General features: G+C 45.6%; 1 protein-coding gene across 5 annotated transcripts in view; it reads right to left on the reverse strand.

The window, feature by feature from the left end:
* Window positions 1-748: 748 nt before the first annotated feature.
* Window positions 749-24,956, reverse strand: part of BEGAIN (brain enriched guanylate kinase associated) — a 282,357-nt gene continuing 258,149 nt past the window's right edge. For all 5 annotated transcript variants that reach the window (XM_048486196.1, XM_048486195.1, XM_048486199.1 and 2 more), the window contains 3 exons: window positions 20,874-20,981; window positions 10,615-10,698; window positions 749-2,930 (listed from right to left, as the gene is read on the reverse strand). In XM_048486196.1, the coding sequence (XP_048342153.1) occupies window positions 1,557-2,930; window positions 10,615-10,698; window positions 20,874-20,981 (1,566 nt within the window). In that variant the 3' untranslated portion in view covers window positions 749-1,556. The remainder of the gene's footprint in view (window positions 2,931-10,614; window positions 10,699-20,873; window positions 20,982-24,956) is intronic.

A 24,956-nucleotide genomic window follows, 5' to 3' on the forward strand; every position in this document is an offset into this window, starting at 1 on the left:
AATACCCATTTCTCACTTGCACTGAAGTGGATCAGAATGCCACACCTTGATGATTGGCACAAAATTACTCAGAATCATAGGCCGTTTCCGCACGGAGGCGGAAGGGGTCGGGTCGGCGTAATCCACGCCGACCCGACCTCTCTGGGACCGTTCGCATGGACGGTCCCAGACTCGGCCGAGACGACGGCGCAGAGCTGCGCCATCGTCAGAGCGACTTACCGGTCCTGCGGCCCTCCGGCATGTCACCGAGGCCAGGGGACACGCCCCTCTGCCCTGCGCAACCACTCCAGGGTCGCAGGGCAAAGGGGGTGTGTCCCCAGGCCTCGGCGACACGCCGGAGGGCCGCAGGAAAGGTGAGTCGCCCGGTGGGGGGGGGGGGAAGGCGCCTGGAAGCCGCTGCCGTTCGCACGGCAGCGACTCCAAACCGCCGTTTCCCTTGCCAAGCGAGGTTGGGAAACGGCGGCTTCGAAGCAGCTGCGCCCCCTGTGCGAATGGCTCCCTGGGGACGGCGTTTTTGCCATCCCCAGGCTGCCATAAACCGCCCGTGCGGAAAGGGTGATAGAGTTGGAAGAGACAACAAGAGCCATCAAGCCCAACCCCCTGCCATGCAGGAATATACTTACTTCAGCAGGTAACAAAAAATAACAGGAGCAGAGTTCCAACAGGACTTTACTGAAAAAAAAACTACTTGGTAACGGGATCCTCTTGGAGCATCTTTTAACGAAGGGGGAAAAAAAACCTCAGAACATTTTCACTGGTGTCTTTTATTAAGTAATGCAAAATACAGTACTAATTAATGACACTCCATGCATCTGAGACAATATAAATGCAAGCCTACAGAAAAATAGGTGACAAACCCTCAATTAATGTTGAGGTAGTATACAGGGGCAGAGTAGAAACACAGTGGGACAGACAAACCAAAATATCCGTATGTGCATTCTTTTAATTTTTTTCCCCTCCCTCCTAAATACATCTTTATTAAATAACTTAGCAGGTCATTTCAGTTCCATTTCATTTAAAAATAGATTTATTTTTAAAATAACATCACCATTCTTGTATATCTTGCACTGCACACCATCCACATTTTAAAAGAATCTTACAGGGGTTTCGTTTGTCATTGTGATAAGGGGTCTTTCTCTCTCTCTCTCTTTCTTACCCTTTTCCTCCAAGAGATTAGGCACAGGTGGCCTCATGCACAAAAAATAAATAAGAAATCTACTTGAAGGGGACAAAAAATGTCACTCAAAGCGCTTGAGAGTACTAAGGACAGTCTAATAAATACAATTTTGTTTATAAAAATATATCAGGGTAAAAAAGCGGGCTAAGGGTTGGTATCCAAGATGGAAAAGTCATTGTGTGAAAAGTGCCGAGTCATGTTTTTCGTCATAACGGGGGGAATTTCCCCCCTCCCTTTTAAAACAGTACCATTGTGAATATGAATATATATTGTATAATAATCCTGCTTTTCTCAGCCTACCGTACACTAGAAGTATCAAAGGTCCTCTCTCTGTCATCGTCGTTGTGGTCTGTCTCCTTATTGCAGCTTTGGAAGATGTTTAATTTAGGAGAGTCCCATACAGTTGTGCTTTTGTGAGACTGTCCTTCCGGCTCAAGCCGGTACTTCCAGTTCGTTGGAATTGCTGCTGTTTGCTATGAAGGCTTGAATGGCTTCCTTGATCGATGGAAGACTGATGGATCTCCGACGCCTCCATAGAGCTCTGGTTGAGGGACTCGGCTGAACTGTTTGGACTAACGTCAACATATTCTCTTTTCAAAACTGGGCTCCCTTCAATGCTTTTGCTACTGCACACCTGGACGGTGATCCTTTCGGTTTTTTTGTCTCTCAGTTCTTTTGTTTTGTACGAGGCCAGCTTGTCCTTTTTACAACTAGCACTGATGTCAATATTCAAGCCACTGTCTGTTCTCAGAAAGCAAGAGTCTACAAGCCTGCTTTGACATACGTCATCCCCTTCCGAGAAGCTATCTGCTTTGTAACTAGCATAAATGGGACTCGCTCGGCTGTCTGCTTTCTTTATGGGGCTCCTATAATACTGCTCTGAGAAGCTGCAGGGCGAAAGCCTGCCACTGTTTCCGTAAGAATACGCCCCGATATCCTCAACACTCAGCTGTCTCCACCGTCCTGGCAGGTCTTCTTCGGACAGGTGGGTGTTCCTGCACTCGCTACGCATTTTCTGAGCCGATAAAGCTTGCTGAGTCGTTATGGCCGAGAAATGATAAGGCTCGCTTGAGTAAGGCGACATAGTCCTGGTGAAGGTTGGGGAGTCCTCGTTGTCGTCCGCCAGCTCCATGTGCTGAATGGATTTCGACTTGGCAAACCGTGGACTCCCTTGGTGGTCGTAACCTGAAGATGGCTTTCTTTCAAACATCTCATCACGGCTGCTCATATAAATTGCCTGCTGGGAGGCGGTCAGCGTGCTAGCTTGGGCATTCTCCTTCTCCTCCGATGTAACGCTGAAACTGGAGTAGGAGCTGGATGTAGGTAAAGAGGTAACGTATTCTGGAAAAGCTTCATGAGAGAAGCTGGAATGGAAGCCGTCTTCTTCCACAGTGCTGTCCGTGGAATTCTGGGACCTCAAAAAGCCAACGTCTTTGACCTGCATATCGACACTCTGCCTCCTTTCCCTCCTCCTCTCGTCAGGGCAGTAAAGGGCGGTATCGCTGCAGTAGATGTCAGACTTATACTGAGGTCTTGGGCCAAGCTTTCCCACTGAGTCTTGGAAGGCCATGTCCCTAGCAGATGGGCTTGACAGCCGTGAAGACAGGCAGTTGGGGTCCGGCTTTTCTAGCACTTTAGCAATGACGCAAGTTGGAATGTTGTCTGCAAATGATGTGTGACACAGAGGTACTGAAAGGCTACATCCATGCTTCTCCAAGTGGATGCTCACACGTTCCTGAAATTCAGTTGGTAGCTGTGAAAGACAGAAGAAGGGAGGAGAAAGGGGGATACATGTCAACTGGGTTTTGCCATTGTGGCCTGTATTGTTGTCTGGACGCCACAGATACTGGAGCCACTAGTATGGCTCTTGAAATGGAAATCCTGCAGGAGATTTCTGTTGATGGAATGGGCTGCATTTTTTTTGCCAGTTCCCCACCCCTGGTGTAGACCTCTAATTTCCCACTCATGCTGTTTCTGGGAGCCTACCAGTCCCTAGGAGCAAAGGGCCATTTTGGGCTGCAGTGGGAAAGGGGAGGCAAGAAAATCACATTGCACTGACAGGTTACTTCTTCACGCAACGTGTGATTGGTGTTTGGAATATGGCCACTAACCTGGATAGCTTTAAAAGGGGCTTGGACAGATTTATGGAGGAGAAGTTGATCTATATCTACTACTCTTGATCTGCCTTGATCTCAGATTGCAAATGCCTTAGCAGACCAGGTGCTTGGGAGCAGCAGCAGCAGCAGAAGGCCATTGCTTTCACCTCCTGCATGTGAGCTCCCAAAGGCACCTGGTGGGCCACTGCGAGTAGCAGAGTGCTGGACTAGATGGACTCTGGTCTGATCCAGCAGGCTAGTTCTTATGTTCTTATGTTCTTATGAATCCTTCTATCAGTGGAAATTTAAGTGGGGTATTCAATCAATCAATCAATCAATCAATCAATCAATCAATCAATCAATCAATCAATCAATCAATCAATCAATCAATCAATCAATCAATCAATCAATCAATCAATCAATCAATCAATCAATCAATCAAACCCCTCCATCTGTCAATAAAGGAGTCAATAAATAAATAAATCCTACCCCACCTGTGGCCAGGGGAGACCAGGTAACCCTAAACACAGTTCTATTCTGTTGCCGCTTGTACTGTTATTCTAGGCAATTCTGAAGCTGAAGTTCACAAAATGCTATGGATTAAGAAAATTTAGGGGTTTGCTTGTTTACACTTTCCCTCCTACTCCCCACTGACAGCTGACCTTTTTCTGTGTGCCCAAATCTGCAACAGCATGATTTCTTATAAGTGCAGGAAAGAGAAAAATGTGTCTCAGTGTCCTTCAACGTTTTCCAGTCATGGGACCCATCTTCAACCCCCAGTAGGCAGCATGGGATCCAGTGAGCTGGAAGCATGTGACAGGTGACATCATAGTCAGATGGCAGAAAGTACAGGGAAGCAGATTTATGACTTTCAGAGTCAAGATCAGAAGTATGAGCAACACACCAAGTGAGCCAGGGGCAGGAAGCACAAGCCAAATACCAGGAAGTGAAGAAATCTCCCTGCACGGCATAGCTCTCTCCCTTGCCTTCTCTCTCTCTCTGCTCAGCCACACCCACCGATGCCAGCTGTCTCTTGCTCCTCACCTGCACTTACCATGTGGATCTCCCCACACCCCAACTGCAAAACCTTCCCAGTTATTTTAGGGCGAAGCAGCTGCCTTGCAAGTATGTTGTATTAGAAGGCTGGAGGGAATGGGAGAAGGCTCGGCCAGGTTGTGTACGCATTGGCTCGGATCCAGCGATGTTCAAGTGGAAACATAAATGGACTCAGCACACTTCTGCTTGTGCCAAAATCTTTTGCCACACTCCCAACACATTAGACATTACATTAGACATTACTTTTCCTTTCATGGCCCAGAAATGGATTGCACAAGATCTTGTGGAAGCACAAGATCTTGTGGAAGCACTTCTGCTCGGACAAGAGCTCCGGCACAGACAGGAATTTAGTGCGGAATCCATTAGACGCAATTGTATTGTAAGCCACCTTATTGATATTCTAATTTTGTAAAGTGGCTTCACTCTTAATTTCCCCCCTAATAGTAACTCTAAATATCATTCTAACCCTAATCCTGTAAGCCTGACCTAAGCAGCTAACCCTAAGTATAATTTGAACAACCCTCTGAACCTACATTGTCCGTGCTTTTTTTGTAGTGCTGCTGTACAGCTCTACTGCCCAAAAGTGGTTTGCGGGAAAACAACTCATTACCATGACAAGTGTTAGTTAAATGTTTTGAGGGTAGAGGTCTTGTATTCAGCAGCCAGGCTTTGGGGGAGGGGTACGGTTGAAACAATTTTGCAGGAACAATGCTCTAATGAATGCAAATTCTAGCAATTCATTCATCTCTCTGACTAACTATTGCCAACCTATTGCCAACCTCTGACTAACTATTGCCAACTATTGCCATTTAGGGAGGGTTTTAAAAAAAATGGGTTTGCTGGGAGCCCGATTCGATTTTAAACTTGTATTAACCGCTGTTTTAAATGGGGATCTAGTAATTTATTTATATTGGAATTTAATTGTTTAGTTTTGATTGTATTTAGTCGAACTATGATTTAACTTTGTTGTACGTCGCCCAGAGCCCTTCGGGGATAGGGCGGGATATAAAACTAAACAATAAATAAATAAAATAAATAAATTAACCTAACATTTCGCTACCAGCCTAATTTGAGTACAAAAAAGACTGAAGAAATGAAAACGTATTTGGTGCGGCGAATGTTTTCAGAGCCATTTAACATGGACCAGCGTGCTGTGGTGAGTAGCTGATTCCCGTAATTCTCACTTTCCCCAGATATACTGTAGGTGAACAGGGGAACAGGGTTGGAAAATTGATTCCACCCCCCCACATTGTCCTGTAGCTTTTAATAAGTAACCTGAAATAGGAGGAAGAGAAGAAGGTCTTGATTTTGGTTTGCAAATACAAACGTGGACTCAGGTCTCAAGCCCCTACAAACAGCAATTATGTTTTTACCATTACCTAGAGCCCAATTCAGCATTTCAATAATTTTCCAGCCTACAGAAAAGTAGCTAGTTATTCTGACTCCACCGCTCCCCTCCCCCTCATTGCGGGATTCCTAAGTTTGAGGAAAGGCCAAGGATTCACCTCAGGAATCAAAGCTTGGCTGATGGCTCTACCTGTACTCCTGATGAAACTTAATAACTTTGTCAGCCAGCCAAATGGTGTGTGTTGTACTTGTACATAGTTTCAGATCTCATGACTGAACAATTTTATTCCATCAAGAAAATTCACAGAAGTTACTGTTTTTTCCCATTGTACCTCAAATCTGATCTGGAATTATTGCTTTCAGAAGCTACTTAATGTCTATCTGCCAGATGGAGGCTGGGGGAAAGACTGCACTGGTCAACCTACACAGTGCGCTATGGCATTTAAACTAGTTTTTAAAACTCCCACCTTCACATGTATCCATTTTGTGGAACTGGCAAAGAAGCACTCGCCAGTGTGGGCCAATACGCTATGAAACATGGGCATGTCATTCCAAAACAGTAGTGCTGAAAGGAAGGCTTATTTCTCCTCACCAAAACCCTTGTGCAGTTATCCAAACCATCCAGTCCTCCCTACTGATATTGGCAATCCTTTGCAGTGATGCTAACTGACAGTCATTGTGGTTTGGTGGTTAGAAGGTAAGAGCAGGACCAGAAATCCCCACTGCAGAGAGCAACAGTGGCGCAGTGGTTAAGAGCAGGTGCATTCTAGTCTGGAGGAACCGGGTTTGATTCCCCGCTCTGCTGCTTGAGCTGTGGAGGTTTATATAGGGAATTCAGATTAGCTTGTGCACTCTCACACACGCCAGCTGGGTGACCTTGGGCTAGTCTCAGTTCTTTGGAGCTCCCTCAGCCCTACCCACCTCATAGGGTGTTTGTTGTGAGGGGGGAAGGGAAAGGAGATTGTAAGCCCCTTTGAGTCTCCTACAGGAGAGAAAGGGGGGGATATAAATCCAAACTTCTTCTAAAACATGAAGCTCGCTGAGTGACCTTAAGAGGGATCTCTCTCAACTGCGCAATGTAATGCAGTTACTCCGCACAGGACCTCACTGCCAAATGTCTCACAGGGCGGTTGTTGTGAGGATATAATAAGTGGGTGGGAGAACTTGGAATGCCATTCTAAGCTGCTGGGAGGAACAGCAGGATTTTTCTTTTTGGAAGTGCAGAACGAAAATACTCAGTATGGGGGAAATGCTGTGACAGCATCACGTGGCTTCAAACTGACCTCAGTGGCTTTATTTTAACGAATTCAATGGTCGCATAAATGTAGAAAAGAGAGAAAGGGTGAGAGGCCTGTAGCGAGCACTCTTCTAATTCTCCCGGACTTCCTTGTCAAACTTTCCTAACAATCTGTTTCAAAAAACATCACTCTGCTTACATCATTAGCTTATTGACTGATTAGCTTTGAGTGATATGAGGAACTGTGAGAACAGAACAGAAATTAATAGTGCTTATCGGGCCTACGTCAAAATATGTGCCTCCCATTTCTGCTGAAGCAGCTTATTCAGAGGGGGGATCCAGCAGGTTCTCACAGGTTCCCGAGAGTAGGTTACTAATTATTTGTGTGTGCCAAGAGGGGGTTACTAATTGGTGATTTTGCCACGTGATTTTTGCCTTAGTTAAGCCCCTCCTCTCAGCAGTAGCGCGCAGAACATGAAGCAGTCTAGCAGGAGGTGCACTGGCGTGCGTGGCAGCCTGCGCCTGCATGCATTCGTTTCCTGCCCAAGGACTGGCGCAGTGGCTGCATCCTTGCCACAGCCCCGCCCAGGAATGCCCCACCCCCAGAATGCCCACCCACGCCTCCGTCATGCCCCGCCCAGCCCCACTGGCGCTACGCCACAGTTTGAATCCCACCACCATGGGAACCTGTTACTAAAATTTTTGGATCCCACCACTGAGCTTATTACAATTGTGAACAAGAAGTAGAAATATCTCTGTTCTTGTCACGAATTCTCCTGCCATCCCTCCTCCTTATCTAACCTCTCACCAGCAGCAGAGTTTCAAGGGAGACCTCAAGCTTACCAAACTTTGAAACCTCAACCCAGAAGCATGAAATCACAGGCTGTGTTTATTGAATGATAACAAAATGTACTCTGAACAATGCTCCCTCAGAGAAACTCGTGCATTTCTCATTGTTTTACATTTTGTAGGGTGGGCTGAAATGAGCTCCAGCTAAAATAAACCCCTAACCTACACACTGTTTCCACAAGGTGTGTGGGAGAGCTGCTTTGTCCTCTTAGAAGAGAAGTCAAAAATTCAGGCAAAGCCTGAGGCTAGCCAGATCCTATAAAGGAGAATTGCTGATCTCCATTTAAGAAGGAATTATCTGATAAGGAAAGACCTCTTTGAGAACCAATGAGTGCAGCAGGTTGGGTGTATACATCCTCTCCAGCTGTTGAAAAAATACTGCTGCTTAGGTTGCGCATGATGATGCTACAACTGTCGTGTTTACCATCTCTATGGCCGTTTCTGCACAGCCAATTACAGCGTTGTGCTGTAGGTGTTATTGGCAACGCTGCAGCAACGAAGCGTTCGCATAGCCAGCTGCTCTGTGGACAGGTAGTGCATCGGCTGAACCGCGGCGCTTCGTGCGACTACACTTCGCAAACGCCATTCTTTTTTCCCCAGGGTAGATGTCATGGGCATTCAGCACCATTCCTGGCGGGCGCTTTGCACGACGCCGGCTGTGGAGTGCCGTTATTGAAAAGACTCGCTAGTTTAGTGATTTTCGAATATACCGTTGAGGGGCTGCTGGAGCGTTGCTGCATCGCTGCAGCGTCATTTCTGCAGCGGTGGCCGCGTGAAATCTCCCCCCATAACACTGTTTTTACTGTCGTTTTACCAGCTTTTTTTGCCCGTGTGGAAATGGCCTATGATTCTAGACATCCTGATTTTGGATCCCAAGCCAAATCCCTTTCTCTATGTCTCTAAGTGATGCTACCCAACTCCCCTCCTAGCAAGCTATTAATGCTCACTTAGACAAATCACTTCACTCCTGCAGTGGCTGTCCTCATCCATTATTATTATTATTATTATTATTATTATTATTATTATTATTATTATTATTATTATTATTATTATTATTATTATTATTATTGATACAAAACAGTTATACACAGCAAACAAGATCAATATGCTGGATTTTGTCCAAGCATCTAGGACTGTGTGATGTATCGACGAATAATGCGTGCAGAGCCGAGTAGGGTGGCCTTTTGCAGCTGACATATGGTGATTTTGTCAGCGCCAATTGTTTTTAAGTGCCGTTCAAGATCTTTAGGCACTGCACCCAGTGTGCCGATCACCACTGGGACCACCTTTACTGGTTTGTGCCAGGAGTCTTTGTAGTTCAATCCTTAAATCCCTGCGTATCGTGTAGAAGTTTTTTTTTCCCAGTTGGCTTCTCATCAATCCTTCTGTCACCCAGGAATTGCAAACATCAACTCATCCACGCACTTTCTTTTTTTCCACTGTCGTGAGGGTCAAGGAGTATTGTGTTCCAAAACCTTTGGTCAGTCTGAATTCGGAAGTCCCAGAGTAGTTTCACGTGTTCATTTTTTCAGTGGACCTTTTTCTTAGGTTTCAGTGATTCTACCAGTTCTTTGTCACAGGCAGATGGTAGTTGTGGCACAAGTTCCAGTGAATCTTCTGAGCAACAGTATTATGCCTCTGCTTGTAGTCCGATCTGCACGAGCAGCAGTGGCGTAGGAGGTTAAGAGCTCGTGTATCTAATCTGGAGGAACCGGGTTTGATTCCCAGCTCTGCTGTCTGAGCTGTGGAGGCTTATCTGGGGAATTCAGATTAGCCTGTACACTCCCACACGCACCAGCTGGGTGACCTTGGGCTAGTCACAGCTTCTCGGAGCTCTCTCAGCCCCGCCCACCTCACAGGGTGTTTGTTGTGAGGGGGGAAGGGCAAGGAGATTGTCAGCCCCTTTGAGTCTCCTGCAGGAGAGAAAGGGGGATATAAATCCAAACTCTTCTTCTTCTTCTTCTTGCAGCAGCTAAGTACGTGATCTATTGTTTCGTCTGCTTCCTTGCAGAGTCTGCACTTGGGATCTGTAGTTGACTTTTCAATTCTGGCTTGTTATTTTCAATTCTGGCTTATTATTATTATTGTTGTTGTTGTTGTTGTAGATTTCACAGCTGCCAGATCTTTAGCTGGTTTTTGGCCTTCATTACAATTCGAACCTCACCCAGAGGCCTAGGAAGTTTTAATGTATCGGCGTAGTATTCATGCGTATCCCAGGGCTGTCTTCTGAATTTGACAGATGTTAATTTTGTCAATTCAAAGATGTTTCAAGTGCTGCTCTAGTGTTTTTGGGATTATTATTATTATTATTATTATTATTATTATTATTATTATTATTATTATTATTATTATTATTATTATTATTATTATTATTATTATTATTATTATTATTATTATTATTATTATTATTATTATTATAATAATATTTTGTAGACCGCCTCATCCCCAAAGGGCTCTAGGTGGTTCACAGTACAGTAAGGACCAATAAATTATTTTTAAAAACATCTAAAAACATTTAAAATTCAATATGTAGCAATAATAACAAACTAAACCCATATTTGTGGCATCCGGTCTTAGGCCGGTCTTACAGCTGGGGCGGGGCTGGCAGCGCCCAAAGATGTAACCAGTATGGGCATTGCCGGATGACAAACCATGGCGGGGGCTCACAAGGGGGCAGCCAATCCGCAGCCAGCCTCACCAAAAGCCCGGTAGCTTCCCTCTGTCATCTTGTGGTTCTTTGACTACACTCAACAACAAACTCACACATTTGGCTTTCTCCTTTCCCTGACCAGCAGTAGGAAGCCATAGCCACATTATTGCATTTCAGAAATATGCATTTTTGTTTACCTTACCTCAGAAAGTTTATGCGCCCTGTCGTAATTCTTGCTACACTGAAGCAGCTGAGCAGCTAAATTGCAATCCTTTCTGTAGATCTCCTGCAAAAACAATATACAAGGATATATAAAGAAAGGCAAGGTTTACAGCCAGCAACTCAATCTGCACAGATGGCAATTCTGGGAAAGTGCAGAATACGATTAATGTGTGAAAAATTCAAGTAAGGCATTGATCTGGTCTGGGACGAAAAGGTCCTGAATGGTCCAATAATAGCTGGAGGCTGTGGTCATGGGAAGGGGGAAAGGGCTTTATAATCTGGTGATGGGACTGAACCAGACACAGGATGATTTTGCTTTAAGGATGTCGCATTTTAAGGAACAGAAGGAACAAGTCAGAAATTCAGCCCTTAGTGATAAATGGGGATCGAGTGGAGCGGGTGGCTAGTTTTGAGTTCCTGGGTGTTATGATTAGAGAGGATTTGACCTGGGGCGTTCAGACTGCTGCAGTGGTTAAGAAGGCCCAGCAGAGATTGTATTATCTGAGACTTTTAAGAAAACAACAACCGAATGAAAAACTGCTGGTGACCTTCCACCGCTGTGCCATAGAGAGTGTCCTGACATACTGCAGTTGCACAGTGCACAGTGGCAGATAGGAAGGTGCTCCAAAGGGTGATTACTACAGCCCAGAGAATTATTGGATGCCCTCTCCCCTCTTTGGAAGAACTGTATAATTCCCGCTGCTTAAAGAAAGTTCAGAATATTCTGAAAGACCCGTCTCACCCTGCATACTCTTTTTTTTGAAATATTACAATCTGGCAGACGATATAGGATCATAAAATCAAGGACAGCTAGGCTCAGAGACAGCTTCTATTCTAGAGCTGTGGCTACGCCGAACTCTGTGGTGTTGCGTTGACGGGGCTGTGGCTGTGTAGGGATGGTTGGAAGGGGATTGTGGAATATGGGGTGTGAGGACTGCAGAAATGTGCATTGGGGGATGTTTGAATTTTCGTTGTGCGTGCACAATGACATTAAAGTTTATGTTATCTTATCTTAAACTAGGACCGCCAAATCATTAATCACAAACGAGAACAAACAGACAGATCTATATGGAGCAAAAACAGAGTATGGGATATTAGGGTTCAAAATACAAAAGCGATGTATTGATGCTAAGAGTGCCTCCTTCCCCCCCCTTTTCATGGCCCTCTACATCTGGGCCGTTTGTCATTCAACGGGACCTGCCATTCCTCCCTCTTGGGGAGAGGATTTTGAATATGGAGCTGCTGGACGCCATTTATATTTATGCTAGTATTTTCGTATTGTATTTATGAGATTTAGCTTTTACTGTTTTATCGCTGCTTTTAAAGATTTAGCCATTTTATGTTATATTATGTTTATTGTTGTACACCGCCCGGAGCCCCTCGGGGATAGGGCGGTATAAAAATCTAATAAATAAATAAATAAATAAAAATTTAAAACATCAAACCACACGACAGATATGTACCAATCACCCAGCCTGGACCATTTAATATCAGCCAATACGATGTCAATGATATGTGAGTCAATGGATTATTGACCTTGCATATAAATCTGTCCAGGGGCTTGGACAGATTTATGGAGGAGAAGTCGATTTATGGCTACCAATCTTGATCCTCCTTGATCTGAGATTGCAAATGCCTTAGCAGACCAGGTGATCGGGAGCAACAGCCGCAGAAGGCCATTGCGTTCACATCCTACATGTGAGCTCCCAAAGGCACCTGGTGGGCCACTGCGAGTAGCAGAGAGCTGGACTAGATGGACTTTGGTCTGATCCAGCTGGCTTGTTCTTATGTTCTTATGTTCTTATGATGACACCTTTATGCTCTTCACCCTTTATTTAATCATTTATTGACTGATTTGAGTTTCATTGAGGCATAGTGTTGTGGTGTTCACACTTGTACATAGTGTTAGTCATTGCCAGGGCCATCCTAAGCAGAGTCACATCCAGTGGTGGGTTTCAGCAGGTTCGAACCACTTCGGCAGAACCGGTTGTTAAAGTGGGACTTGTAAACAACCAGTTGTTAAATTATTTGAATCCCACCATCGGAACCGGTTGTTAAGTTATTTGAATCCTACCACTGGTCACATCCTTCTAAGTCTATTGCCTTTAATAGAATCAGAAGGGTGTAATTCTGTTCAGGATAGTACTGTGCATATAATTCAGGTCATTCGGACATGTGTGTTGCCATTTAATATTTTAAGTGATCTTCCTATCATCAATATACCGGATGATGTGTCAAACTCCCCATTCATACAATAACTCGCTTGAAGGGTTCAAGGATTGTATTCATGACAAGAGAATAACAGCGAAAGACAGTTCTGACAAGAAGGCGCCAAAACTGTTGATAATATGTTCCAGCAATCCAAGCCCCCCCCCCCCCCATGTGAACCAAAGCAATAGTTAAGAGTCCAGGCGGAGAGTTCGTCTTCACTACAGAACTCCAAGGACAGACAGTAGATAAGCACCTGCAAAGCAACACCCCCCCCGCACAGCAATGGCATCCTGACATGATGGACTGCAGGGGAAAAGCTAATTTAATAAGTCTAAAGCAGAGTGTGTTTACATTCAGAATGAGGCATAAAGGCCTAGGAACAGGTAAGCCACCTGACTGGTTATGATAACTCTACACTCTGATTGGGTAAGCAACTTGATGATGCACTGAGGGAGGAGACCCAGACCTCCAAATGAGCGTAGCTGTGGGGTTTTGTGTGTGTGTGTGGGGGGGGGAAAGAATGTCCATCTGCGGTCAGTTAAAACTGTGATGTGGAAAGTCATTATGTGGGAAGGAGAACAGTACAGGATTCAAGCCACTGTCATTATAATCTCCTTCACACAATAATTTCAGTTTTCTGAGTGGCGATGAAAGGAAATCAATAAGATACAATAACAAAACAAATTGACTGTATTAAAATAAACAAAATGGTTCTTTGTTGCATCAAGAAGCACCTTTTTCTCACAAACACTTATTTTGGAAAGAGAAGGACACTGTGACTCAAGGTCACTTGGATGGACAATTTTGCTGTCACAGAAAATATGGACAATCCTTTTCTTTACTGGAATTTAGGAGCCGCGTGGCGTAGTGGTTAAGTGCTTGCACTGCTACTCACATGGTCAGGAGTTCAAGCCCGCTGTGGGTCAGATATCCTGGCAGCTGGCTCATGGGCAACTCAGCCTCCATCCATTTCTTGGTCGGTAAATGAGCACCTAGCTCAGTGGTGGTGAACCTATGGCACTCCAGATGTTCATGGACTACAATCCCCACCACCCCCTGTCAGCATGGCCATCTGGCAGGGGCTGATGGGAATTGTAGTCCATGAACATCTGGAGTGCCATAGGTTCGCCATCACGAACCTAGCTCATAGCTAGGGGGTAAAGAATAGCCGTGGAAAGCAATGGCAAACTACCCCACAAAAACGGCTTGCCTATGAAATCACTGCTTACAGTGGTATCCCAGGGTCGAACATGACTGAAGGGGAAACTTTACCTTTTACTTTCTTTACTGGTTATTTATTTTATTTATTTATTTTGGGTTTTTTATACCGCCCTACCCCCGAAGGGCTCTGGGCGGTGAACAACAGTTTAAAACATACAATCAAGTCGATTTAAAATAGATACAGCATTTAAACATATAAAACATATAAAACAGCGTCAGCAACAAAATCCAATTTTAAAAACCTCCGCAAAGGAGGGGGGAGGGGTCCCATAGATGGTGTAGGGACCCTAGAACAAGAACTAGAGTAGAAGGGGGGAGGGAGGGGGGCACACATCAGCGGCCGGACACTCCAAAAGCCTGGCGGAACAACTCCGTCTTACAGGCCCTGCGGAACTCACCAAGATCCCGCAGGGCCCGGACAGCTGGAGGGAGAGTGTTCCACCAGGCAGGGGCCAGGGCCGTAAAAGCCCTGGCCCGGGTGGAGGCCAGCCGCATCATAGAGGGGCCGGGGACTGTTTGGTGGAGCTCCTAAAATATGAAGAGTTTTTGAAAATATAAATGTGAAATACTTTTAATGGAGGCTCCTCAGACACAGACAAGATCTGAAATGTGCCAGAATTGATCCTGTGGTTGGCAGCCAGCATAAAGACTCTTGATTGGGCAGTATTCTTTGCTGGTCATCCAATCAGCAAACGTTTATAGCTATCTTGGCTGTGCATTCTTCTGTATCTTGTTTGCCCAGTTGCACTAATACCTCTGAAAGGCTTATTCCAAAGGAGGGACAAATGCAAGGCACTGAACTTAGCTTTTCATAAGACATTTTTTAAAAAATCTGCATTCACAGCTCCTATCAGATCGTGACCAAATATTATGTCACATGGCCTCTTGAGCCTGTGGCAGGTGCAGATTTTCTTCCACTCTGGCTAACTCATGTGCCATGCTGTCTCAAGCTCAAAAGACCATGTCAAAAATTGAACACCAATGCCGGGAACCTGCAGAGCTACGTCTGAATTAAACCTTTGCCATGGATGACATGTGAGTGAATGGTCAATAGGTTGCACACTGGCCACAGGGGAAGCCGTTCCAATGCCGGAATGTTGTTCCGGGCTGTATGGCCGTGTTCTAGTAACATTTTCTCCTGACGTTTCACCTGCATCTGTGGCTGGCATCTTCAGAGGATTATCATCTTCAGATCCTCTGAAGATGCCAGCCACAGATGCAAGCAAAATGTCAGGAGAAAGTGCTACCGTGTTTCCCCGAAAATAAGGCAGTGTCTTATATTAATTTTTGCTCCCAAAGATGCACTATGTCTTATTTTCAGGGGATGTCTTATTTTTCCGCTCCACAGCTGCATGCTCTGGTGTTTTGTTCGACAGGCATGCTTCCAAACAAAAACTTTGCTACGTCTCACTTTTGGGGGATGCTTTATATTTAGCACTTCAGCAAAACCTCTACTTCAGATCCTCTGAAGATGCCAGCCACAGATGCAGGCGAACGTCAGGAGAGAATGCTGCTAGAACACGGCCATACAGCCTGGAAACCACACAGCACCCAAGTGATTCCGGCCGTGAAAGCCTTCGACAATACATTAAAACCTCTACTACGTCTTATTTTCAGAGGATGTCTTATTTTTGGGGAAACAGGGTACTAGAACATGGCCATACAGCCCATACAGCCCAGAAACCTAACAATTCCTAACAATTCCAGATATGAAAGCCTTCGACAATTTGTTCCAATGCTGTGTCCCTGAACGAGCGAGGAAATACCAGTTTCACAATTCTAGCTCAACTCCTTGCATGGGAGGACAAAACTTATTGATAGGCTCTCATACGTCTCGATTCAATAAAGAATTGTTACTGTTGATGTAATCCCTGACGGCTGAATTCCAGAAAAACAAGAATGTTTGTCATGGCAACTTGGCGAGGCCGAACAGGTGTGAGCAAAACACTTCAGCCACTTAATTGCAAAAATGTTTTTGACGTAATCTGTGCAACACATGCATTACACGCAGGGTTCTTTCTTACGTAGCTTGCTTGACCGCAATTTCCATAATGGCTCAAAATTAATTTAGCTCAATATGTTTTCATTGATAAGGTCATCACAGTTTTCGCTTGCAGGTACAGTCTGAAATGGCTTGCTTGAACATACTGTGGAGTTACAATCCCCTGCCCTCCGGGGGCCTCAAATGTATCTAAGCATATAACGTGCCCAAAAGATGACAAAGAGACATTAAAAGAAGCATCGAGCTGAGGACCAAACACACTCTCCATGTGGCACTCGAAGGACAGATTGATGCTATTTACAGCAACCAGGATTGCTGCCGGGAAACATTCAACGGCGTAACAAAAGAAATAATTATGATGAATGAAAAGTTGCCTGAGGCACATGTTTGCTGGGACCAAGTGCTCTCATTTATCATTTGTGCCAATAATACTCTTAGGCTTGAATCACACTTGCAATCAGCTTTAGGGTAACTTCTTGAAAATGAGCCACTTAAGAGCTCACTGCCTGCCCATGCTTGCCATCAAAATGGCAACAGGAAATAATGTTTCAATGATCCCACAGTAAGCCTTCCTAGCAAACCCCCGTGCATTTGCTCGGCCACTTTGTGCCGTTATGGAGCAGTTAATAGTGGTGTGTGAATATATTTCATATTTAGAAGGCATCCTACCAACGTAGTCCTAACTGGAATTGCGTGCAGCCCTAAGCAGAATTGTGTCTGTGTTAAGTACTGTCAAGTTGCTTTCGGCTCACGGCAGCGTGGTGTAGTGGTTAAGAGCAGGTGGATTCTAATTGGGAGAACCAGGTTTGATTCCCCACCTGAGTGGCGGAGGCTTATCTGGTGAACCAGATGTGTTTTCGCGCTCCTACATTCCTGCTGGGTGACCTTGGGCCAGTCACAGTTCTCACAGAACTCTCTCAGCCCCACTTCCCTCACAGGTGTCTGTTGTGGGGAGAGGAAGGGAAAGGAATTCGTAAGCCACCCTGAGTCTCCTTACGGGAGAGAAAGGCGGGGTATAAATCCAAACTCCTCTTCTTCTGTGAATCAATGTCCTCCAAAATGTGCTATTGTTAACAGCCTTGCTCAGGCTCTGCAAACTGAGGGCCGTGGCATCCTTTACAGAATGGAATCCTTTTTAAGACCACTGAGCCCTGCCTTGGATGGGCCAGGCTAGCCCAATCTCGTCAGATCTCAGAATCTAAGCAGAGTTGGCCCTGGTTACTTCTTGGATGGGAGACCGCCAAGGAAGCACAGGGTGGCGAAACAAAGCCAGGCAATGACAAACCACCTGTGAACATTTCTTGCCTTGAAAACCCTACAGAGTCACCACAAGTCAACTGAGACTTGACGGCACTTTTCACCACCAAGTCTGCTGAAATTAATGGATTTGGAAGGGTGTAACTCAGCTTCCGACTGCACTGTAAACCATTTAACCAGTGACTTGTCGAAGGCTTTCACGGCTGGATTTAACTGGTTCTGGTGGGTTTTCCGGGCTGTATTGCTGTGGTCTGGTGGATCTTGTTACAGTGTGCAACAGACTTCCCTCGGTGATAACACCTCTGAAGATGCCAGCCACAGATGCAGGCGAAACGTTAGGAACAAGATCCACCAGATCATGGCCACACAGCCTGGAAAACCCACCAGAACCATTTAACCAGTATTTCCTGCTAGGTGGAATATGAACGGCAGAAAGACATTTTGGATATCCACAAAGGAAAAACATCGCACATGCGATCCGAACTGTTCCTTGACATAGCAACTGTGAACTAGCTCACACCAGTGGTCCATCTAGTCAGCATACTAGACTGACACAGGGGCCAACCAGTTTCTCTGGAAGATAGCCATCATTGCTAACATCATTGTTGGACTCAAATAGAACCTCCATATTCAGAGCTGTGAAAAAGGATTATTTGGTGGGGCAACAAGAGTTAAAGTCCTCAGCCTCTGTGCTGCGATTGTAGGCTTTCCCAAGGATGGTGCGGTGAGCATCTGGCTAGTGGCAGGGATCTGCAACCTGCGGCTCTCCAGATCTTCATGGATTACAATTCCCATCAGCCCCTGCCACCATGGCTAATTGGCCATGGTGGCAGGGGCTGATGGGAATTGTAATCCACGAAGATCTGGAGAGTCGCAGGTTGCAGATCCCTGGGCTAGCCACTGTTTGAAACAGGATTCTAAACTGGTGGATCATCTTTCTCAATGGCAAAGAAATTGTGAGAGCCTAGGGAGTAATTCTGCACAAATAATTTGTCTCATGGGGCAGGCTCCATGTGGTTGTGTTTCCCAGCATCCACCATACTATTTATCATGTGTCAGTCAGCCAGTCCATCAAGGTCTTTAAAATGTGCCACTCCAAGAACAGTTTCAGGTGGGCAGCTGGGTTAGTATGTAGCAGTAGAACAACATTCAAGTCCAATAACCCCGGAAAACCGAATTCACAATTTTTCTAAATGTGGGAAGGACAACATGACATTTCTAGGCGCCATCACTTTCTGAATTTCTTTGTAGATTTGTCTAGATTTGTTTATTGACCTATCAGATTTCCAATTCTATCACTGTTTATATATTTAAGAACATAAGAACATAAGAACAAGCCAGCTGGATCAGACCAGAGTCCATCTAGTCCAGTTCTCTGCTACTCGCAGTGGCCCACCAGGTGCCTTTGGGAGGTCACATGCAGGAGGTGAAAGCAATGGCCTTCTGCGGCTGTTGCTCCCGATCACCTGGTCTGTTATGACACAGTTGTTGAATCTGTATTCATTTTATGATAGACGTCACCATGAGCCCAGCCTAGGCAAGGGGAGGGTGAGATATAAATATGGTGAAATAAACAAATAAATAACAGCTTCAATTCACAAAAAACTTACACCCTGGAAAAATGTGTTGTTCTTCAAGGTGCCACTGGACTCAAAATCCTATTTGAAACATCTTACTGACAAATCGAAAGTCAGCCTGAGAAAACATGTCTAGAAACTAGGCCTTCTCTATGGCAAACTTGCCAAAAGACAAGCAATTTTGGGTGGGGGGGGGGAACTCTTCAGAAAAAAGGACTAGATTTACAGCCTTTTCCAATGGGCCAGGTGGTTGGCTGTGGCACCGCGGCTGTGCCATGCAGTCTTTCCCATAGAGGCTTCTTGGCAGTGTAGGGAGGCTGTTTAGCCCACTGCGCTAAACAGACTTACACCACCCTTTTCAGTTGGGTATGGTGGAGGACTTGTCCACCGGTGTAACACAGTGAATAGCTGGGAGTGGTGGTGGAAGCTGACTAACATCAGCTCCTCCTCTGGCCAGTAGGGGAGCTACAAGGAGGCGGGTGTGTGTGCGCGCCGTGCACTGGGTGCATGCCTGGGGGGCGCAGAAAATCGCCCCCAGGGCCCTCCTCCTTCCCCCTGTGGCACCCCCACCCCCCCTTCCCACACTTAGTTCCTTTCCTTTTCCTAGAACTTTTTCAGGCTGAAAAAAGGCCTGTTCACAGTACAGGCTAAAACGGCCTGAAGAACGACAGTTCCCCGGAGACCTTGGGGCTCACAAGGTCTCCTAGGAAGTATATGGATTCCCATTAGGCTGTTTTTAAGCCTGAACTGTGAACAGGCCTTTTTTCTAAAGTTCTAGAAAAAAGGGGCTCAAGTAAAGATAATGGAGTAGGGGAGCACTGGGGCCCAGCTATGCCTCTGGGCCCCCCGAAAAAATATAGACTGTGCACTGGGCCCAGCTACGCCTCTGCCTCTGGCGATGCCCCCTACCCACCTAAGCTACACAGTGGCAGCAGGGGCACTGGCGCTGTGTTTGGCACCACATCCCAATGCCGGGAAGAGCTGTGGTGGCCGAATGCTGGTGCAATTGCCCCAGATAAGTGCCCCAGGGAGGGCAAATCTGCTGGCGCAGCCATGTTCTACTCCCACAGGCAGATTCACCCTCCCCCCTTTGGGATGGGTCTGTTAGAGGTAATAGAGCTGCCAGCAAACTAATCTAATTGAACTGGAAAAAAGGGATGGTTTGGAGCTGGAAAACAGAACAGGGAGGAAGTACGTATCTCTTTTGTGATTCTAAATTGCTTCTCCCCAACCCCCCACGGTTGTATTGTACTGTAGTGTTTTAGAGACATTTTATTCCTTTCCAAACACATGTTCACCACTGCCGGCAAGCCACAGAGAATGGCGATTAAGTTCTTGCTACCGCCTCAGCTTCAAAGTGCTCACTTTTCAAAGGAGTGTTGGGGCTACCAATGCTCAGCTTCATGTACAATCTGTATTTTGGACACAATGGCACTTAATACATTAAGTTTAACTTTGGTTGGAGCTTGCTGATTTTCAGAGACAGACTCAAGACATTTCACTGCCCGGGGCAGGAAATCCAGAATGGAACTTTCAATAAAGGAAAAAATATATTACACTAAATGATGTAATTTGCTGCCCATAAATAGTACCCTAAGATCAGGTTCTGCTGGAGGTGAGCTACCTCCTCCTGCCCAATGGAAGAACTAACAGTCTACATGCAGCAAAAAAGCATGTTATGCATGACCGGAAAATGGACAATATACAGCTTGGTATGAACTTGTGGGGAACAGGCAGCTATTACTGCTCTAGGAATATGGTCAAAAGCATATTCCCTACGTGGTCCTATAATTATAGGATTAGAAGAAAACCTTTTAAAAGTTATCACTGCGGTAAATCAACCAAATGGTACAAATGGAGTAACTAATAACAGTGAGAGACATAATTCAACATTTCTGACCCAGTTATCTGTAATTTCATACTCTTATTTTTGTGCATGACAGTGACAAACATCTGCCGTTCAATACTTACATTATCTTCGGACAATTTATCAATTGTCACCTTGGCTTCTATTAAGTGGTTATTGAGGGCCATTATTTCGTGGCTTAAAGCTCTTTTTTCTTCTTCGTAATGCTGACCCTGTGTGCAAAAACAATTCAGTCAATGTTTTCCCCCCTCAAGACACACCATAGAATATTGTTTTCCAAGCCAGCAAGAAACATTATTTCCCCCGTCCTTTCTGAATACTCCACCAACTACTTTCCCTTTCTTACTAAATAAGAGATGGTATGAATAGAAAGCCCAGACTGAAAAAATGAAACCTTGAATCACTTGGGGCAGAGATAAAAACATCTTTAACTTAAATTGGCCTGTAATCATCTTTAACTTAAATTGGTCTGTAGGAGCAGCAGTGGCGTAGGAGGTTAAGAGCTCGTATATCTAATCTGGAGGAACCAGGTTTGATTCCCAGCTCTGCCGCCTCAGCTGTGGAGGCTTATCTGGGGAATTCAGATTAGCCTGTACACTCCCACACACGCCAGCTGGGTGACCTTGGGCTAGTCACAGCTTCTCGAGCTCTCTCAGCCCCACCTACCTCACAGGGTGTTTGTTGTGAGGGGCGAAGGGCAAGGAGATTGTAAGCCCCTTTGAGGCTCCTGCAGGAGAGAAAGGGGGGGATATAAATCCAAACTCTTCTTCTTCTTCTAATAGGTATTTAGAACCCAACTTCGGCAAGAAAGTACAGTAGGTTTCTCGTGCTAGGTCAAAATAACAGTGCAATCCTATGGAGAGTTACTCCAGTCTAAGCTTACTAAAATGAATGGGCTTAGACAGGAGTAACTTTACTTATGATTGCACTGTAAATGTAATGGTGTTGCTATGGCTGATATGAAGAAGTTGCCACCATTTTAAAGACCAAATGCTGTAAAGACCTGATTCTGGTCCAGCCTGTAGAATGGCACTCTCCTCAACGCCCCATGTTTTTCGAGTGCTTCTTTCCTTCCCCTGTGGCTGTTTCACCATTTGGAAAGGCATGGGGGAAGATGACAAGAGTCAGGATTGGGTCCTTGCAACATGTCTTCAATTTGGTACTCTGTCTCATTCATAACATTCGTACATAGTGCAAATGTAACCCCCATGCCCAGAATGGGTTGACCCAGAAAGGGGTGGAGACTCAAAGCAGCAGAAGGCTGCAGAGCTCATGTAGTTTGGAGAAGACAAGGCTACCAGACTCGGACCTTGATTGGTATAAGCACTTAACACCTTGTTAAGGTAACTGCAATGTTGTTGGGAACTAGTGGGAAGTTAGTTGTTTATTTTTGCTATGTTGTAAATGTTGGAGTTTATTGTTTCAGGGTTTTTGTGTTTGTAATGGGTGAGAGTTCTCCTGGAAACCTTCATCATGTTGAATCCTGTTCACCAAGCCCTTGGAGTCTTCAGGAGCCAACCCACTTGCAGGAAAAATTGGACTTGGCAATATCAGAAGACTGTAACTAGAAGGACTTGAAATGAAACCTGAACAGGACCTTGAAGTGTGACGTTCAATGTGAATGTTTGATGTTACTCCAACCACCTTATTTATTTATTTATTTCTATCCTACTTTTCTCCTCCGTTGGCTCAAAATGGCTTACAACATCTTCTTCTTTTCCTTTTTATCCCCAAAACAATCCTCTGAGGTAGGTCAGGCTGAGAATGCGTCACTGGTCCAAGGTCATCCACAGTGAGCTCTCCGTGGCAGAATGAGGATTTGAATCCAGGTCTCCCAGTCCCTACTGCAATACGCCAATCACCACACCACATCAGGCTTCTGCCCCACATCTGCACATCTCTGAGCTCTCTCTCTGTTCTCAATGCTCTCTTAGACAAGTTATTCTGAATGTCTCGTTCAGGTGGGAGTTTCTGAAGCTCCTGATTACACTGCACAACTCGGACATGGGAAATATTCCAACTCTCTCTTACTCTCTCCTCTCACCCCGAGTCCAGTTCTTGGTACTGTATCTGGAGTACTCTGGATGGGCTTGGTAAGGCCTCCCCCCCATGAGAAATGGCACCCTCTCGACTACATCTCCAGGGTTCTTCACTTTTTTCTGGTTCAGCATCAGAAACAGGCAGCTCAATTATATAGTACAATAAGCAAAACACTTGTCTGAATCTTGGATTGCTGGGGTCAAGACTACGGAAATGAGGTTCTCAATCACAATCAGGCAAATACAGTAACACATGGTGGATAGAGATGTTGACTGTACCATTCCACTTGTTATAAAAGGGTTAAATGTTTTTAACAGACTAATGTTTGTTCAAGAATTTCCAACCTTGAGATAAGATGATAAAGAGAATAATGTGCTTTTATCAGAATTTATCAACCTCAAGATGAAAACAGATGATATAAAGATGTTTGTTCAGAATTATGGGGTGGAAAGTACCAACTCACAAGGCTGCTTAGACATACCCGCAAGCCAAGGGCAAGAGGTCATATAAAAGGAACATGCTTAATAGGCTAATAAATATTAACTTTTACACCCCGGCTTGAATAAGGGGCGTCAATAATGAACATACAGGAAGAATAGGGGAGGGGGGCAACATATCAAGGAGCAACATGTGAATAAGTGGATCGGAAAGTTGTGACTCTAAAGTACTCTTAGCCAGTGGGGAACAGAGAGGGTGTGGCAGTATCAGGGGAAGGGAAATATAAACTGATGTAATCTCTATGCTACTTTGAGTAGAACAGGAAACACCACCTTCTCTGATCCCTTTATTAATAAAGTTGCTTTGAAATCTGACCACTGGGTTTGATGATTTGTTTCTCCTGAACCTGAAAGGGCAGGTTACAAAGAGTCTCTTGAGAGCCTGATAGAGCGGGTGACTGAGAGCATTTATAACACACTTCAGTCTTTAGGTTGGAGACATGAGGCATGTATCCAACCATCCTCTGACTGAATGGTATTCCGGTTGTGGAAAGCTGGGTGGCAACTTCCCTTTTGTATGGCCCCCAAGCCCTTGGTTAGTCTGGGCCCAATATGGCTCTGGCTCCACCCTCTCAAAGGTAACCAAAAAAGGAGGGCTAAACCCTGCCTCCTCTGGGCCTGCTGCTCACCCACTGCCTTCCACGCTTGCCCAGTGATTTGGGCTGTGACCCTCCTGTGCCTTCTGCCAGTTCAGGTTTGGCCCTGACAAGGACCCTCTTCCCCATGTGATATTGCTAGGCCCCTTATCTGCTTCCCCAATGCCACTGGTTGCCCTCTGTGAGGCCCATTCCTGGATGGGTAAGCTTTTGGCAAGCCATCCACAGTTGATGGTACCACCAGTGGCCATGTCCAGCCTTTCTGGGCCTGTTCTCTGCAGCAGCAGCAGCAGCTTCCTCCCGGCCATTGTGGGGGTGGCTGGTGAGTCAAAATTCACCCTCAGGGCTGCTGGCACCTCCATCCCCAGCTCTCCCAAGTGGTCCTGTTTTGGACTCCTGGTAGGCAGAGGTGGGATCCAGCAGGTTCTCACAGGTTCCCGAGAGTAGGTTACTAATTATTTCTGTGTGCCGAGAGGGGGGTTACTAATTGGTGATTTTGCCACGGGATTTTTGCCTTAGTTACGCCCCTCCTCTCAGCAGTAGCGTGCAGAACTTGAAGCAGTCTAGCAGGAGGTGCACCGGCGTGCGTGGCAGCCTGCGCCTGCGTGCATTCGTTTCCCGCCCAAGGACCTGTGCAGCGGCTGCGTCCTTGCCACAGCCCTGTCCAGGAATGCCCCGCCCAGCCCCATTGGCGCTAAGCTACAATTTGAATCCCACCACCATGGGAACCTGTTACTAAGATGTTTGGATCCCACCACTGCTGGTAGGCCTTGTCTTGTGTGGTGCAGGCTGGGTCGAGCCATGCCTGGGCAGTAGCTAAAGCTGCTCAACGCATTTGTCACATCGATGTCAAGGTCCATATTGAAAGCATCTTAAGCCTTGCAAATGTAAAGTGTGCAGCAAACTTCTACATTACTGATGTTCTCTGGCTGCAGTGCTATCTTGAATTTACTCTCAAAGGTTTTTGTATATAGACTTCACTAGACTGAACTAAATTAAGGGGAGCTGGGATGGAAAATTGAGCTTGAGAACATGTTCTTGACCCCTTTCCCCA

This window comes from Sphaerodactylus townsendi, linkage group LG02 (assembly GCF_021028975.2).
Source record: "Sphaerodactylus townsendi isolate TG3544 linkage group LG02, MPM_Stown_v2.3, whole genome shotgun sequence".
NCBI classification, from domain to species: domain Eukaryota; kingdom Metazoa; phylum Chordata; class Lepidosauria; order Squamata; family Sphaerodactylidae; genus Sphaerodactylus; species Sphaerodactylus townsendi.